The sequence below is a fragment of the Salvelinus fontinalis genome, chromosome 10 (assembly GCF_029448725.1).
Source record: "Salvelinus fontinalis isolate EN_2023a chromosome 10, ASM2944872v1, whole genome shotgun sequence".
Classification (NCBI taxonomy): domain Eukaryota; kingdom Metazoa; phylum Chordata; class Actinopteri; order Salmoniformes; family Salmonidae; genus Salvelinus; species Salvelinus fontinalis.
This window is the reverse complement of record NC_074674.1, coordinates 5089579-5107791: the sequence shown is the minus strand read 5'-3', so window position 1 is coordinate 5107791 and position 18213 is coordinate 5089579. Positions and strand designations below refer to the sequence as shown.

The 18213-nt window shown below is 42.0% G+C and overlaps 1 protein-coding gene and 1 non-coding gene across 2 annotated transcripts; both read left to right on the top strand.

Moving 5' to 3' along the window:
- Nucleotides 1-722: 722 nt before the first annotated feature.
- hif1al2 (hypoxia inducible factor 1 subunit alpha, like 2) lies at nt 723-17125 on the top strand. The gene is made up of 12 exons (XM_055935486.1): nt 723-1455; nt 9040-9290; nt 9388-9527; nt 12869-12953; nt 13040-13137; nt 14564-14739; nt 14851-14957; nt 15057-15204; nt 15428-15588; nt 15685-15764; nt 15873-16132; nt 16433-17125. The coding sequence occupies exons 1-12, from the start codon at nt 1355-1357 to the stop codon at nt 16971-16973; spliced, it is 2148 nt and encodes a 715-aa protein (XP_055791461.1). The 5' UTR covers nt 723-1354; the 3' UTR covers nt 16974-17125.
- A 639-nt stretch (nt 17126-17764) lies between these two features.
- On the top strand, nt 17765-17846 carry trnas-gcu (transfer RNA serine (anticodon GCU)). The gene has a single exon. It is a non-coding gene; the product is annotated as a tRNA-Ser (tRNA).
- Nucleotides 17847-18213: the final 367 nt, after the last annotated feature.

Sequence of the window (18213 nt, the reverse complement as noted above, 5' to 3'; positions counted from 1 at the left end):
ATAATGAACACAGTTTCAAGACGTGATGAAATAAGCAGAAGAAAGGAAAGAAAGAACAGATGAAGATGGCTTTTTTTAATCGCTGCCTTTATCAAAAACCTGTTGTACGGGATGAGACTGAAGTGCTCCTCTTTGATCATGAAGCATCCAGTGTGAGAAGACTCCATTCAGTGGACAACCAAAGATAAAGAAAGTGGAAAGCAGCTTGTGTATGTATTACATCTGTCAAATTGAGTATTGATTTAAACAACTTACAGAGATGACAGCCTTGTATAAATTGGCCACTTTTATGAAACCTTTTGAGCCACTGTATCCCTTCGGAATAAATTCTGTTTTAACAAGTTGATTGGATATAAAGGAAAGACACTGTAACAGCCCTTGATATCTAGTGGTCAGTGTTAATTATATAAAAGTGTGTCTTTTTTATAGTATGCTTAAGCAATAAGGCACAAGGAAGTGTGGTATATGGCCAATATAACACGGCTAAGGACTGTTCTTACGCGCATCGCAACGTGGAGTGCCTGGATACAGCCCTTAGCCGTGGTATATTGGCCATTAACCACAAACACCCGAGTTGCCTTATAAACGGGTTACCAACATAATTAGAGCAGTAAAAATAAATGTTTTGTCATACCCGTGGTATACGGTCTGATATACCATGGCTGTCAGCCAATCAGCATTCATGGCTCGAACCACCCAGTTTATAATGTTTACTTAGTATGTGTTTACTTCACTTGCACAACATTAGGCAGATAATGTGTATGTCTGTACCCTTGTGTGTGGGGTGGGTGGAGGAAGTGTTTACAGCATAAGGCATGTAACTGGCGCCACAGTTTAGGATCAGGAATCATGCCAGATGTCCTGCTAAATGTTTTTAAAACACAAAAATTTGTGTTGGTCAATGTCTGTGCCAACTTTACCCTAGTCCATCACCTCATGGGTAAGACAACATTTAAAAGAAAATACCATTAAGCAAGTTAGTATTTAGTTTTCACTTTAATTAAGAAAGGATAAACATCTACTTCACGATAGAATCCACTAATGTATTGATAAATGCAACCGTGTTCATTTCTTCTACTGTAATATATTTGGTAAATGGTCATTAACTGATAATTCTGTGCCCAAAGGAGATTGTTTGTAAACAAAGTGGATGAGATTCCCTCCCTTGTGGGAGGTGGCATGTCCAAAAGAGGAGGAGTCTCAGGAGAAAGATGAATGACTTGCCACTGGACATTGGTTCAGGAACCTGTTCTAGTTCAACCTCCAAAAGTACAAGTGGGACGAAATGCTTGTGACCGCATGACTGGCATGTATCTGTGATTACTAGCAAGTGTCCATTCAGAGATTTTGGATAATGTTTCCTCATTTAGGAAATTCTCTGGAAGATGCTTGTGATCAAAAGCTCCACAAAACAAAGAGACAGAAGGACAGAATTAATGGACAGAAGAGAAGCAGGTGAGTTACTTCTCTAATGAATTACTCTAATAAACAAAACAAACACACCACTTTACTAAGGTTTTTATTTTAGACATGGGAAAGTCAGGAGTGGATTTAGCACTAACTGATCACTAACTGACAAAACATTGTTTATTTGCATTAGAAATGATTGTTTGGTCATATACTGTCAGGTCCATAATTATTGGCACCCTTGGTGGGGCTATTTTGCTTCTACTGGTCCTGTGGCCCTTGTTAAGGTCAACGACATCATGAACATTACCAAGTACCAGGATGTTTTATACCACAACCTGGTTGCCTCTGCCAGGAAGCTGACTATTGGCAGCAAGTGGATCTTCCAGCAAGACAATAACACCAAGCACACATCAAATTCACAAAGAAATGGTTAATTGACCACAAAATCAACATTTTGCAATGGCTATCTGTCTCCAGACTTGATAACTTGTTAAACAAAACCTCTTTCTCTGAGCAGCTTTATTAGTATAAAATAATATAATTCCCCCTTTTTTTGTTTCATACAATATAGCTCAGTATTTGTATTATTATTATTTATTTATTTATTTTATACTTTACCCCCCTCATCTTTATCAGGGGTGCCAATAATTATGGACCTGACTGTATATGATCAAAACAATTCAGTACATTTCTAATGCACTTCAGAACATTTTGCAAGAGTTAGCTATACCAGATATGCTACAGCATAGTAGTTAGTTGCTGTATCTCTGGAAGCAGACAACCAAGACTGGTTGTGATAAGCTAGCATGACGTAGCTGTGATGTTGTTGCCCCCCATGGCTGAAAGTCGCCCTTTATCTCCTCAGGAGGTTCACACTCTTAGCTTCCCTCTGGCAAAGAGTGATTTGTGATTTGGGCTTGATAACTATAGAATGTATGTCATGGAAACTGTAGTGTTATGTAAACATCCCCTCATTGTTTTTGTTTCTCCCTAGCAGGGGTTGGAAACACAATTATTTGTGAACAGAACCACTATTTTCTTTTGTTTCATTCCACTCTTCCGACCAGCAAAATATAGTTTGAACCCCAAAAATTTACCATTTTATATCATTCCTTTCTGAAATCTACAGTTTTTACATTTAGCTCATTAAATGACTTCCCCAATCAGTGCGGACAGAGCAGGCAACCTAGGTGTTCACATGCGTGATGGACAGACAAGTGTAACCTAACTATTGGCGCAAGATGCGACTGAAATTTTGTGGGTAGGGAAGAGCTTGAGAGGGTTGTTTGAGGAGGAGGCTTGAAGCGCTGGGCATCTTATGTCATGCATGATTTGAATGACGTCCACAGAATTATACCTAGGAGGAGCGGCTTCTGTGTAGGAACTTTTAATGTCCTTTGAGCTAGCTAGATAACTAACAAGCATGAGCTAGCTAGCTCATACGTTTGTGGGTGCAGAGCTGCACCAGAATTAAAAACACGTCTTACCTTTTTCTAGTTAATACATCCAAGGTGAAACGGGATAAATACGCCTATATTATCCATAACTAGCAGTGAAGAAGTTAATCCATGATTCTCTAGCTAATTAAAAATATCCCTCCCTATCTTCTGAGGGGGGAGGAGCCTGCCCCTCCCCCCTTCATCTGCAGGAACCCCTCTTATTGCTTCTATTCGCCAAGTTTTAAGTAGGACAGGTGGAGGCGGAGCTGCTAAAGTACAGTAGGTGGTGTTAATGCACAATAACTTTGGATGCCAGCCACTGATAAACCACACAGAAGTGGCGGGGGCGACAACGGTAGCTAGCTAGCCATACACTGGTAAACAGTGTCCTTCGCCCCCACCTGTCAGGCATTGTTTTCGCACAGTTCTGTTAACGATGGCAGGTGTTCGGCAGGCGGGAGCGAAGGACACTGTGTGCTAGCTTGTCCTAAGGAGGACTCCAGTACACAGCAGGTGGGAGGCACACCGTTTCACTAACTATCAAGCTAGCTTGTCTCGAGGTATTGCTAGTCTCGAAGTATTGCTTGCCTGAGGTAGAGTACCTTATAATAAACTGTCGACCGCACTATCTACCAAGAGAGTTCTCATCTGTATTATTCGTATTTACCACCACAAAGTGAAGCTGGCACTAAGACCGCTGTCAATCAACTCTATAAGGCCATAAGCAAAGAAGAAAATGCTCACCCAGAAGCGGCGCTCCTAGTGGCCGGGGACTTTAATGCAGGCAAACTTAAATCAGTTTTACCAAATATTTATCAGCATGTCCTCCTGATTCCTGCTTACAAGCATAATCTTAAGCAGGAAGTACCAGTGACTCGCTCAATACGGAAGTGTTCAGGTGACGCGGATGCTAAACTACAGGACTGTTTTGCTAGCACAGACTGGAATATGTTCCAGGATTCATCCAATGACATTGAGGAATACACCACCTCAGTCATCAGCTTCATCAATAAGTGCATCGATGACGTCATCCCCACAGTGACTGTACGTGCATATCCCAACCAGAAGCCATGGATTACAGGCAACATCCGCATCAAGCTAAAGGCTAGAGCTGCCACTTTCAAGGAGCGGGAGACTAATCCGGACGCTTATCAGAAATCCCGCTATGCCCTCAGACGAACCATCAAACAAGCAAAGCGTCAATACAGGATTAAGATCGAATCCTACTACACCGGCTCTGATGCTCGTCGGATGTGGCAGGGCTTGAAAACTATTACGGACTACAAAGGGAAACCCACACGCGAGCTGCCCAGTGACGCGAGCCTACCAGACGAGCTAAATGTCTTTTATGCTCCCTTCGAGGTAAGCAACACTGAAGCATGCACGAGAGCACCAACTGTTTTGGATGACTGTGTGATAACGCTCTTGGTAGCCGATGTGAACAACATTTTCAAACAGGTCAACATTCACAAAGCCACTGGGCCAGACGGATTACCAGGACGTGCACTCAAAGCATGCGCGGATCAACTGTCAAGACAATGACATTTTAACCTCTCCCTGACCGAGTCTGAAATACCTGAAATGTTTGAGCAGACCACCATAGTCTGAAATGTTTCAAGCAGACCACCATAGTCCCTGTGCTCAAGGAAGCGAAGGTAACCTGCCTAAATGATTACCGCCCCGGGGCACTCACGTCGGTAGCCATGAAGTGCTTTGATAGGCTGGTCATGGCTCACATCAACAGCATCCTCCAGGACACCCTAGACCCACTCCAATTCGCATATCGCCCCAGCATATCCACAGATGATGCAATCTCAAACGCACTCCACACTGCCCTTTCTCATCTGGACAAAAGGAACACCTATGTGAGAATGCTGTTGATTGACTACAGCTCAGTGTTCAATACCATAGTGCCCACGAATCTAATCACTAAGCTAAGGACTCTGGGACTAAACACCTCCCACTGCAACTGGATCCTGGACTTCATGACGGGCCGCCCCCAGGTGGTAAGAGTAGGCAACAACACGTCTGCCACGCTGATCCTTAACACTGGGGCCCCACAGTGGTGTGTACTTAGTCCCCTCCTGTATTCCCTGTTCACCCACGACTGCGTGGCCAAACAACTCCAATACCATCATTAAGTTTGCTGACGACACAACAGTGGTAGGCCTGATCACCGACAACGATGAGATGGCCTATAGGGAGGAGGTCAGAGAACTGGCAGTGTGATGCCAGGACAACAACCTCTCCCTCAATGTGAGCAAGACAAAGGAGCTGATTGTAGACTACAGGAAAAGGCGGGCCGAACAGGCCCCCATTAACATCAACGGGGCTGTAGTGGAGCGGGTCGAGAGTTTCAAGTTCCTTGGTGTCTACATCACCAACGAACTATCATGGTCCAAACACACCAAGACAGTCGTGCCCTTTTTACCCCCCTCAGGAGACTGAAAAGATTTGGCATGTGTCCCCAGATCCTCAAAAGGTTCTACAGCTGCACCATCGAGAGCATCCTGACCGGTTCTATAATCGCCTGATATGGCAACTGCTCGGTATCTGACCATAACACCTTGCCCAAACCGGCTGCGCGCTTGCGGCATCGTGCGCTATCATGCACAAATGTATTTTGCCCCCCCACACCAAACGCGATCACGACACGCAGGTTAAAATATCAAAACAAACTCTGAACCAATGACATTAATTTGGGGACAGGTCGAAAAGCATTAAACATGTATGGTAATTTAGCTAGTTAGCTTGCACTTGCTAGCTAACGTTAATTTGTCCTATTTAGCTAGCTTGCTGTTGCTAGCTGATTTGTCCTGGGATATAAACATTGAGTTTTTATTTTACCTGAAATGCACAAGGATCTCTACTCCGACAATTAATCCACACATAAAACGGCCAACCGAATCGTGTCTAGTCATCTCTCCACCTTCCAGGCTTTTTCATTGTTTAAATTATATGGTGATCGCATCTCAACTTTCATTGTATTACCACGACTACCGGCAAAACAGTTTGTCTTTCTATCACCCACGTGGGTATAACCGATGAAGAGATGGCACGTGGGTACCTGCTTCTATAAACCAATGAGGAGATGGGAGAGGCAGGACTTTAGAATGAGTTCTAATTTAGCCCTTGGCCGTGCGAGCAGTGTGGGTGCAATAATTGAATAACATGGATTTCTACATTTATTTTGCGACGCTCGCACACGCGACGTGTCCGGTCTGGTCAGCATGTAAGGCGCTACAAAGGGAGTGCGAACGGCCCTGTACATCACTGGGGCCAAGCTTCCTGCCATCCAGGACCTATATAATAGGCGTGTCAGTGGAAAGCCCATAAAATTATCAGAGACTCCAGTCACCCAAGTTATAGACTGTTTCCTCTGCTACCATATGGCAAGCGGTACCGGACAGCCAAGTCTAGGACCAAAAGGCTCCTCAACAGCTTCTACCCCCAAGCCATTAGACTGCTGAACAATTCATAAAAATCGCCACCGGACAATTTACATTGACCCCCCCCACCCGTACACTGCTGCTACTCCCTGTTTGTTTGGGGGCCTGTTCGGCCTGCCTTTTCCTGTACCTCCTCTGTCTGCTTTTCTTACTCTCTTAACTTTTTCTTCTGCTCCAATCTTTCTCCTCTTTTCTTCACTCGTCTTCCTTCTATTTACCTTTCCACCTCACTCTTATACACTCTCCTCGCTTCACTCTTTTTACACCCTTAATTTCTCCTTCTCCTTCCTCTCCAATGTTTAATAATAAATAGTACACTATTAGATAAAAAACTTTGGTTAACAGATTCCCATTGCTTGCCTCATTTTTGTATTTTATCTAAAAAACATTGGTTGGAATAATACATTTGCAGGCTTTGTAATCATATCTTTACTTTTCCTCCTCTCTCTTTCACTCTTCTTTCTATCGTCTTCCTCCTCTCCACTCTATCAGAAAATATTATGCTAATGTTATCTATGAAAATGTCAAAGTATATTTTCACACTAATGTAAACTCACTCACTTTTGTACATCGCCTTGGTCCGTACAATTTACCTTATTTTAGCGGCCCAAAAACGTAATACTTCCAGATCAACTGTAATGTCAATATCATTGTAAAGCACAATTTCTCCCCTTTCAAACAAAATCAATGACATGAGCTCCACGCTGCCCGTTTCTGCATAATTCAACAAGGCAATGAGCTCCATCGGGTCTTTTTAAAAATGGCGGGTGGGGAAGCGAAACTAATGCGTGATAGTGAGAAGGACAGTTATCGTGTGGGAAAACTGCTTTTTTTCACTCGATCTGTCCAACTTAACCCCCTTATTGCCTCTACAATGTAAACAAAACACTATAAAGAGTTTAAATAATGTATCATTACATACCTATTTGAAGGGTTTTCAGGGCGGTGCTAAAGTGATCTTCAGAAGGTAACAGCAGCTTTGAGAGTCATGATCGCATGCAGTGATGACGCAAAAAATGACTAGGTATCCCACCCTTACCCCCGTCACTGTCCATTTCTTGTTTTTAAACGATGAGCGAAGTGCTACACGTGTAATGGAGGGTCAGTTTTTTCAACTTTTCTCCAATACTATAGAGACATTACCATGTCGATCAACGCTTGAATAGAAACGTAGTTCACACCCCAGATTTTGAAGTCAACACAGTCGCTACAGTCCCATTCGTTTTCTTTGCAGGCTCGTTTGAATGTCGCGGTTGCGCACATTTGTACGGAATGGGGTGAGTTTACGTTACTTATTATAATGCCAAACCATTAAAATTGTAATCTACAAATAAATATTAAATATTCTCATAATTAATTGTGCATTCATTTAATATAATCATGTTTACATGTGAACGTTGTTTAACCTAGCTACCAAGACAGTAGCTAGCTAACCTAGCTAGATAACTTAGTCGACATAGCTAATGTTAGCTAGCATAACCTATTTAAAACCTTATAGAGCAGATCATCTATCTATATAATAAATTGTGACATTTTAACATCACTAGCTAGTATCTCAAACGACTGTAACTTACCTGGCTTGAAAAGATGTTTGTGGTGATGTTGTGGATTCACTTGACACTTGCTAGCTTCTGGCCAAGATTTCCATAGCAGTTTTCTCTAAAACTAGCGGGAGCAAGTAGTTAGCAGAAGAAGAAGAGTGAATGAAGCTGCTATAGCGAGCAGCCCCCTCTGCTGGACGAAACAAGCACAACGCGATTGAGAAGTCAACTGGTAGGCTCTACTGCCCGGGCTTTCTTGCCACGTAAAATATTATTTCACTTTGCAGTCTGTTTTTAATGCACTGTAATAAAACGGGGACATTTCCGAGGACAGGCCACCAAGAACGGGGACTGTCCCCGGAAAACGGGGATGTCTGGTCACCCTATCCTATAAGTACTATTTTAATAGTAATGTGTTAACAGCCAATGTGTATTATATGACTGTTGCCTCCTGTTTAAGTTTATTGCAATTACGTTTGTTTTTTATTATAATTATTAGGTGGAAGTTGCTAGCTACGGTGGTATCTTTAACCTAGCCTAGATTTTAGCCAGCTGCTCTGCAGTGCAAGCTAGCTTGACTTGCTATAAAGGTAGAGAAACAAGTTGAGGAAAAAGTAACTAAACAAAACATGTTTTATTATTACCAGAAACAATATATTTATCCTGTCTTGAATGAACAGATCATATTTTGCAATCTACTAAAATAAATTTGATCTCTGACAAGAGACAGGCTCTACTCCAGCTTGAATTACAAACTCTACACTTTTCAGTCACGGGGCGAGACTCCGTGAAGATGAAAGATTAAATGCGTCACGTAAACGGGGCATAAGTTTCTGAGTGAAAGAGTAAGGGCTTTGCATAGGAGCTTTGTTGCGTTTTGTTGTGGGACTAGAAAAAAATGCCTGGAACGTAAAAGAAAGCCATTAACCGGTTCCCATGCTTTAAAAAAATAATGGTTCGGTTCCAGAACAGTATGAGTCACTTTCATTCCAAGTTCTGTTTCTGTTCCTTGAAAAATGTATTTATTTTACAGTTTTCTGTTCTGTTCCCTGAACCTGTTCCAACCCCTGCTCCTTGGGCCCCTTCACTTCCTATCTCTCTCTGTAGTTCTATTTCTTCATTCCTCTCAACTGCAAAATATTTTCAGAAATGTTCTCTCTTAATGGTATGACACTGCTTATGACACTGCTTGTACCACAGGGTGAGTACGGAGCGGTTGCGGGCCCAGTCCCGTGTTGCAGCTAAGAGCAGGAGGGAGAGAGAGAGCCGTTTGTTTGAGGAGCTGGCAGCATGGCTACCTCTGCCCTCTGGTCTGACTGGCCACATAGACAAGGCTTCTATCGTCAGACTCACACTGGACTATCTGCGTCTGAGAGCACTGCTAGACCATCGAGACAATGTCACACCAGAGACCAGGGTCTGCTCTGACACAGTCCACTTCACCATGCACGGTAACAACATTCTGTTGGGCGTTTGGAATGACAAGGCTTTTAGAGTGTTCAAGGGTTTAGAAATATAGTAGAAGGCATTGTCCTCTGTGTTATTTAGGCCGATACCCAATGGCTGGGATTTTCTCTGTGGAGACAGTGCTGGATTCTGCTGTTGGGGGTTTCATGTTCTTGGTGTCTCAGAACGGCCAGGTTATCTTCACTACAGGGGACATAAGGACACACACTGGCATCAACCAGGTACAGTCATATTATACTGAACAAAAATATAAACACAACATGCAACAATTTCAATGATTTTACAGAGTTACAATTCATATAAGAAAATCAGTCAATTGAAATAAAATCATTAGGCCCTAATTTCCCATGACTGGGCAGGTGGGTATAGGCCCACCCAATCAGAATGTTTTTTTCCCCACAAAAGGGCTTTATTACAGACAGAAGTACAGTGGCTTGCGAAAGTATTCACCCTCTTTGGCATTTTTCCTATTTTGTTGCCTTAAAATTGATTTGGGGGGGATTTGAATCATTAGATTTACACAACATGCCACTTTGAATATGGTAAATATTTTTTGTGACACAAACAAGAAACAAGACAAAAAAACTGAAAACCTGAGCGTGCATACCTATTCACCCCCCCCAAAGTCAATACGTTGTAGAGCAACCTTTTGCAGCAATACAGCTGCAAGTCTCTTTGTTGCCTCTGATTAATGCCCTCCTTGCCTGCTCTGTGAGTTTTGGTGGGTGGCCCTCTCTTGGCAGGTTTGTTGTGGTGCCATATTCTTTCCATTTTTTTAAATAATAGATTTAATGGTGCTCCGTGGGATGTTCAAAGATTCTGATAATTTTTTATAACCTAACTCTGATCTGTACTTCTCCACAACTTTGTCCCTGACCTGTTTGGAGAGCTCCTTGGTCTTCGTGGTGCCGCTTGCTTGGTGGTGCCCCTTGCTTAGTGATGTTGCAGACTCTGGGGCCGTTCAGAACAGGTGTATATATACTGAGATCTTGTGACAGATTATGTGACACTTAGATTGCACACAGGTGGACTTTATTTAACTTATTATGTGACTTCTGAAGGTAATTGGTTGCACCCGATCTTATTTAGGGGCTTCATAGCAAAGGGGGTGAATACATATGCCTGATTTTTATTTTATTTTTTGAAACAAGTTATTTTTTAAATTTCACTTCACCAATTTGGACTATTTTGTGTATGTCCATTACATGATATCCAAATAAAAATACATTTAAATTACAGGTTGAAATGCAACAAAATAGGAAAAGCGGCAAGGGGGATGAATACATTTGCAAGGCACTGTACTTCTCAGTTTCATCGGCTGTCTGGGTGGCTGGTCTCAGACGATCCCGCAGGTAAAAAAGCCAGATGTGGAGCTGGCGTCGTTACACGTGGTCTGTGGTTGTGAGGCTGGTTGGATGTACTGCTAAATTCTCTAAAACAGCTTATGGTAGAGGAATGAACATTAAATTCTCTGGCAACAGCTCTGGTGGACATTCCTGCAGGCAGCATTCCAATTGCACGCTCCTTCAAAATTGAGACATCTGTGGCATTGTGTTGTGTGACAAAACTGCACATTTTAGTGGCCTTTTATTGTCCCCATCACAAGGTGCACCTATGTAATGATCATGCTGTTTAATCAGCTTCTTGATATGCCACACACATCAGGTGAATGGATTATCTTGTCAAAGGAGAAATTCTCACTAACAGGGATGTAAACAAATTTGTGCGCCAGATTTGAGAGAAATACATTTTTTGTGCATATGGGACGTTTCTGGGATCTTTAATTTCAGTTTATGAAATATGGGACCAACACTTTACATGTTGCGTTTATATTTTTTGTTCAGTATATGTACATACAGATGAAGTCGGAAGTTTACATACACTTAGGTTGGAGTCATTAAAACTAGTTTTTCAACCACTCCACAAATGTCTTGTTAACAAACTATAGTTTTGGCAAGTCGGTTAGGACATCTACTTTGTGCATGACACAAGTAATTTTTCCAACAATTGTTTACAGACAGATTATTTCACTTATAACTTACTGTATCACAATTCCAGTGGGTCAGAAGTTTACATACACTCAGTTGACTGTGCCTTTAAACAGCTTGGAAAATTCCAGAAAATTATGTCATGGCTTTAGAAGCTTCTGATGGGCTAATTGACATCATTTGAGTCAATTGGAGGTGTGCCTGTGGTTGTATTTCAAGGCCTACCTTCAAAATCAGTGCCTCTTTGCTTGACATCATGGGAAAATCAAAAGAAATCAGCCGAGACCTCAGAAAAAAAATTGTAGACCTCCAAAAGTCTGGTTCATCCGTGGGAGCAATTTCCAAACGCCCTGGTTCATCTGTACAAACAATAGTATGCAAGTATAAACACCATGGGACCACGCAGCCATCATACCGCTCAGGAAGGAGACGCGTTCTGTCTCCTAGAGATGAACGTACTTTGGTGCGAAAAGTGCAAATCAATCCCAGAACAACAGCAAAGGACCTTGTGAAGATGCTGGAGGAAACAGGTACAAAAGTGTCTGTATCCACAGTAAAAGGAGGCCTATATCGACATAACCTGATGGGCCACTCAGCAAGGAAGAAGCCACTGCTCCAAAATTGGCATAAAAAAGCCAGACTACGGTTTGCAACTGCACATGGGGACAAAGATCGTACTTTTTGGAGAAATGTCCTCTGGTCTGATGAAACAAAAATACTTTTTTTTGGCCATAATGGCCATCGTTATGTTTGGAGGCAAAAGGGGGACGCTTGCAAGCCGAAGAACACCATCCCAACCGTAATGCACGGGGGTGGCAGCATCATGTTGTGGGGGTACTTTGCTGCAGGAGGGACTGGTGCACTTCACAAAATGGATGGCATCATGAGGGTGGACAATTATGTGGATATATTGAAGCAACATCTCAAGACATCAGTCAGGAAGTTAAAGCTTGGTTGCAAATGGGTCTTTCAAATGGACAATGACCCCAAGCATACTTCCAAAGTTGTGGCAAAATGGCTTAAGGACAACAAAGTTAAGGTATTGGAGTGGCCATCACAAAGCCCTGACCTCAATCCTATAGAAAATGTGTGGGCAGAACTGAAAAAGCGTGTGCGAGCAAGGAGGCCTACAAACCTGACCCCGTTACACCAGCTCTGTCAGGGGGAATGGGCCAAAATTCACCCAACTTATTGGGTGAAGGTTGTGGAAGGCTACCCAAGTTAAACAATTTAAAGGCAATGCTACCAAATACTATTTGAGTGTATGTAAATTTCTGACCCACTGGGAATGTGATGAAAGAAATAAAAGCTGAAATAAATGATTCTCTCTACTATTATTCTGACATTTCACATTCTTAAAATAAAGTTGTGATCCTAACTGACCTAAGACAATTTGTACTAGGGTTAAACGTCAGGAATTGTGAAAAACTGAGTTTAAATGTATTTGGCTAAGGTGTATGTAAACCTCCGACTTCAACTGTATGTTGAGTGTTCATATTGTACTGGAACTGAAGGCAAAACGGATGGATGACAAAAAAAAATCTAAACAACAAATGTTTTTATTTCACGTGTAGATGGATCTGATTGGTAGGAGTCTGTTTGACTTCATGCACCACTGTGACCAGAGGGAAGTCAGAGATATCCTCTCAAAAATGATAGGTAAAGGGGACTTCACATATTTTGAACAAGATATTAGTTAGCAAAGAGGTATATTGTTTATCTTCTGTATCGTGTCTTTCTATCAGATAGTGAGAGACAACAGCAGTGTGACTTCCTCCTCCGTGTGAGGAGCACTCTGACCTCTCAGGGTCGAGCTGTCAACCACAGACACACACGATGGAAGGTCAGTACTTCATGCTAGTTTGAAGCAGAGTGTTAACATGTTGAAGGTCAGTACTTCATGCTAGTTTGAAGCAGAGTGTTAACATGTTGAAGGTCAGTACTTCATGCTAGTTTGAAGCAGAGTGTTAACATGTTGAAGGTCAGTACTTCATGCTAGTTTGAAGCAGAGTGTTAACATGTTGAAGGTCAGTACTTCATGCTAGTTTGAAGCAGAGTGTTAACATGTTGAAGGTCAGTACTTCATGCTAGTTTGAAGCAGAGTGTTAACATGTTGAAGGTCAGTACTTCATGCTAGTTTGAAGCAGTGTTAACATGTTGAAGGTCAGTACTTCATGCTAGTTTGAAGCAGTGTTAACATGTTGAAGGTCAGTACTTCATGCTAGTTTGAAGCAGTGTTAACATGTTGAAGGTCAGTACTTCATGCTAGTTTGAAGCAGTGTTAACATGTTGAAGGTCAGTACTTCATGCTAGTTTGAAGCAGAGTGTTAACATGTTGAAGGTCAGTACTTCATGCTAGTTTGAAGCAGTGTTAACATGTTGAAGGTCAGTACTTCATGCTAGTTTGAAGCAGTGTTAACATGTTGAAGGTCAGTACTTCATGCTAGTTTGAAGCAGAGTATTAACATGTTGAAGGTCAGTACTTCATGCTAGTTTGAAGCAGTGTTAACATGTTGAAGGTCAGTACTTCATGCTAGTTTGAAGCAGAGTGTTAACATGTTGAAGGTCAGTACTTCATGCTAGTTTGAAGCAGAGTATTAACATGTTGAAGGTCAGTACTTCATGCTAGTTTGAAGCAGAGTATTAACATGTTGAAGGTCAGTACTTCATGCTAGTTTGAAGCAGAGTGTTAACATGTTGAAGGTCAGTACTTCATGCTAGTTTGAAGCAGTGTTAACATGTTGAAGGTCAGTACTTCATGCTAGTTTGAAGCAGTGTTAACATGTTGAAGGTCAGTACTTCATGCTAGTTTGAAGCAGAGTATTAACATGTTGAAGGTCAGTACTTCATGCTAGTTTGAAGCAGTGTTAACATGTTGAAGGTCAGTACTTCATGCTAGTTTGAAGCAGAGTATTAACATGTTGAAGGTCAGTACTTCATGCTAGTTTGAAGCAGTGTTAACATGTTGAAGGTCAGTACTTCATGCTAGTTTGAAGCAGTGTTAACATGTTGAAGGTCAGTACTTCATGCTAGTTTGAAGCAGAGTGTTAACATGTTGAAGGTCAGTACTTCATGCTAGTTTGAAGCAGTGTTAACATGTTGAAGGTCAGTACTTCATGCTAGTTTGAAGCAGAGTGTTAACATGTTGAAGGTCAGTACTTCATGCTAGTTTGAAGCAGAGTATTAACATGTTGAGTTTTATTCTTCTCTGTTGTAGAAATACACACTTCACTTTCTCTTTTCTCTCTGTCCCTCACACACACACACAGGTGATTCACTGCGTTGGGGTTAAGAAACAATCTCACCTTCCAGAGTCAGCCTGTCTTGTCCTATTGTGCCGACCCTTACCCATCTCACAATGCATCATCAGGGATGCCAGCTTGAATCACAAGACCTTCCTGAGCGGACATCGCCTGGACATGAGGTTCACCTACTGCCATTCAGGGTACAGTCACTAACTCGACACTCATCTGGTGACGCTAATGAAACGAGACGAGTAATACAAGCATATTACATAATACTTTTCATACTGTTTTTCATATGATTTTGTTTCTAGTGTCAAGGAGCTGACTGGATATACAGAAACAGAACTTCTGGGCCAGTCTGTGTATCAGTATTACCACACATCTGACTGCCAGCACATTCACAAAGCACACCAGAGCTGTGAGTTACCTCGAATCATGAGGTGTATATAAATATTGTTAATATCACTAGTATGTTCTGACCATGTTAAATTGATATGTGATCATGTGCCTGGGACAGTGCTCTCTAAGGGACAGGCTACCATGGGCAGGTACCGTCTGCTGCTGAAAGGTGGTGGTTATGTGTGGGCAGAGACGGATGCATCGGTGGTGTACAACAACCAGACTGGGCAGCCCCAGAGTGTTGTCTGCATCAACTACATCCTAAGGTGAGAAGTGATGTTGGGGTCGGGGTCCAATGAAAGCATCTAATGAATGACAACTCTTACCAAGACTGTGTGGATAAGAAGTTGGTTAGAATAGATATCTGTTCAGCTGTTTACAAGTAAAATGCCTTGTTACTTGTGCTACCAAGTTGTATGCACCGTATCTGGTGTAAAGATATCTTCTCTGTCCTTTTTCCGTTTGCCCTATCTCGTTGTCTCACCACAGTGAGGTGGAGCTACCAGGGATGGTGTTCTCACTGCAGCAAATAGAACCGCTACTGAGGCCCTGTTACTCTGAACTTGAGGTGGGGCCCACCCTGCAGAATGAGGCCTATCCTGCAGCAGAGACAGCTGGTCATCTACGCAACACAAAAATACCAACTCCAGGTCTGTCCCTTTAGCTGACGATTATTTGCATCTAACCGAAGAGGTGTTAAGAGACTTGTGGCATTGAATTGTTACGTTCCTCCCAATCTGATCTAGAACACAAAAATGAGATCCAAACCTATGAGGGATATGCAGAGCTCAACCTAGAGGATCAAATGAACATGAACTCACTCTCTGTAAGTAGACCTATGTCTTTGCTCATGGGTAAAACCTGGGCTGAAATTGGTAGCATCAATGGTGGACTTTTTCGATCCCTTTTTTAATTGCATATTTCCTCCCTGCAGGAACTATGTGAGCTGGACCTGGACTCGTTGGCTCCATACATACCCATGGATGGAGAAGACTTCCTCCTTACTCCAGTTTTAGATGGGATCTTGGCCATGATAGAAGGTCCTGTTATTCCATCTGGTTTGGAGGGCCATTGTTCCTTGGGGAAGTTCCCTATATCTGCTGGTTCTTTCACCACACATCAAATGAAAACTTTGCAGATAGAGCCCCCTTGCGACTCAGGGGGATCACATACAGTCAAAGAATCAGAGTTCGGGTAAGCACCATTGTGTGTGGGGACAAGCTTCTAGTCTCAGTCAATAGGTATAAGCATGTTAAAGGAATAGGTATAAGCAAGTCCTGGTATCGATATTAGCATTTTTGCCGCATCATGTTAAAATCATCTATAAGTGACTTTGTTGAGCTTCACAATCAATTTGAGATACTTTTGGACATGATGTGTGAAAAATGCTGATTGTTTTCTTTGGATATAGGGAACCATACCATCATATCCTTGTCTCATTGTTTGCCATTTCAGATGTTTCTTGGTCCTATATAACATCTGCTCTTTCTCCAGGGACTATATGAAGTCAGTCTATAGAGGAGGCAGTGCTGTATTCAAGGAGGGCCTTGTCCCGAACGAACAGTGGAGTGAGAAACACATGTCCTGTAGACATCCACAGGTACTCATGACTGCTGCTGCTAGGCTGCCTTACCGGACCGTGGAATATTTCCCCATTCACCCACAAGATGGATCCACTTGCTTGTGTGGATCAAGGCAAGGGTTGTGGAAATACACACAGCAGCCCAAAATCCCAAGCACAGGCCTTCAGCCACCTGCCAATCATATAGATGAGATGTCAACATGCCATGTTCCTTTCAGCCTGCCAGTACTGAGCAGGCTGGACTGTGAGGTCACTCTGGGGCCAACCAGCTGCCTGCTTCAGGGGTCAGAGATCACCTCAGTCCTGGACCAGGCCCCCTCCAGATTCTTACACATGACAACATGGGGCATAAATCAGCTCTCCACCCAATATGCCCATCCTTGTTACGCACCCAGATCAGCTATTGAAGTCAGCTCTGGCACATTGACATCGTATGCTGAATGGATAACATGAACTTGATTCTCCCACGAATTGTGCCAATCTCTCCTGAACCAAGCCTATATTGTGACTTTTACTGGCAATTTAACTAACAAACGTGGATGCATAGCCTAGTTATTAAATACAGCACATTATTACAATGATCAATATTAAAACTGTTATCTTTGTTTTGTTTACTGTACAGTGCCCATACAAGTTACAATCTATTTGAGTTTTTCTTATCCACACGGATTCTGCAGGCAAAAACTGCCATATATAGCTAGCTCTGTTATACAAAGATTCTCTGCTGTTTCAGGCCTATTGCACATCATCCTACCTGGCCTACCAGCTACCATCGACCACAACCTTCAAGATAGGTATTTTTAAGTGAATCTCAGGTCACGAGCTAACATATTTGTGTTAAAAATATATATTTATCTCAAAACAAGTTACATTTGAATTTACTGAACTTCTTTACAACATTGGCTAGCTAGCTATCAGCTAATGTGAGCTAGCCTTTCAGTCAAAGGTTTTCGCTAGCGGACTAAACCACACTCCATGGTGAAAGTTTCGGTGAAGGAACTTTATGATTAAACTTTTTTTCACCATGGAGTGGTTACGATCGCACCTGTCTGGGAGATGGGGACTAATCCCACCTCATGTTGTATAAATCCAAAGCAATTTAACGTACTTTTGGAATGGTATATTCACTACAGTAGTAAACTGGTGCAAATAAATCGAAAAGCTGAGTTTGATAGTTAATTTTTAACGCGCACGAAATTATTTTCTATGGATAAACATAGATATTTTCCGCAAATATTCCAACCGACGAGGTGGCCGAGTGGTTAAGGCGATGGACTGCTAATCCATTGTGCTCTGCACGCGTGGGTTCGAATCCCATCCTCGTCGATAAATACCTTTTTCTCCATTAGGCTTACTTTTGCAAGTATTGCGATAAATCTATTCGTTTTTACAAGAATAACGGTGAATTATGGATAATAAGAGTATTTGTATTATAAAGCAAGACAAGTTAAGGCTTTATACAACCAGTTCATATAGTACTCTAAATGCTTGCATACTATAACCATTCTAAATGTCCATATAATGCAGATATCCGTATAATACGGTATTCATAGGAAGTGTTACCAAAATTAGGAAAAATAAGAATATGGATACGATAACCTATTACAACACTATTATGTATAGGCTGAGTAAAAGTCCTGATGATTGTGTTTATGTTTAATCTTAAATGGTTCGAAGAGACACCCACATTTTT

Coding starts and splice junctions, on each gene's coding strand:
- hif1al2 (XM_055935486.1), top strand. CDS start 1,355: ATGTTTCCTCATTTAGGAAATTCTCTGGAAGATGCTTGTGATCAAAAG. Junction 13,138..14,563: donor ACAGACACACACGATGGAAG/GTCAGTACTTCA, acceptor ACACACACACAG/GTGATTCACTGCGTTGGGGT. Junction 15,765..15,872: donor TGAACATGAACTCACTCTCT/GTAAGTAGACCT, acceptor TCCTCCCTGCAG/GAACTATGTGAGCTGGACCT.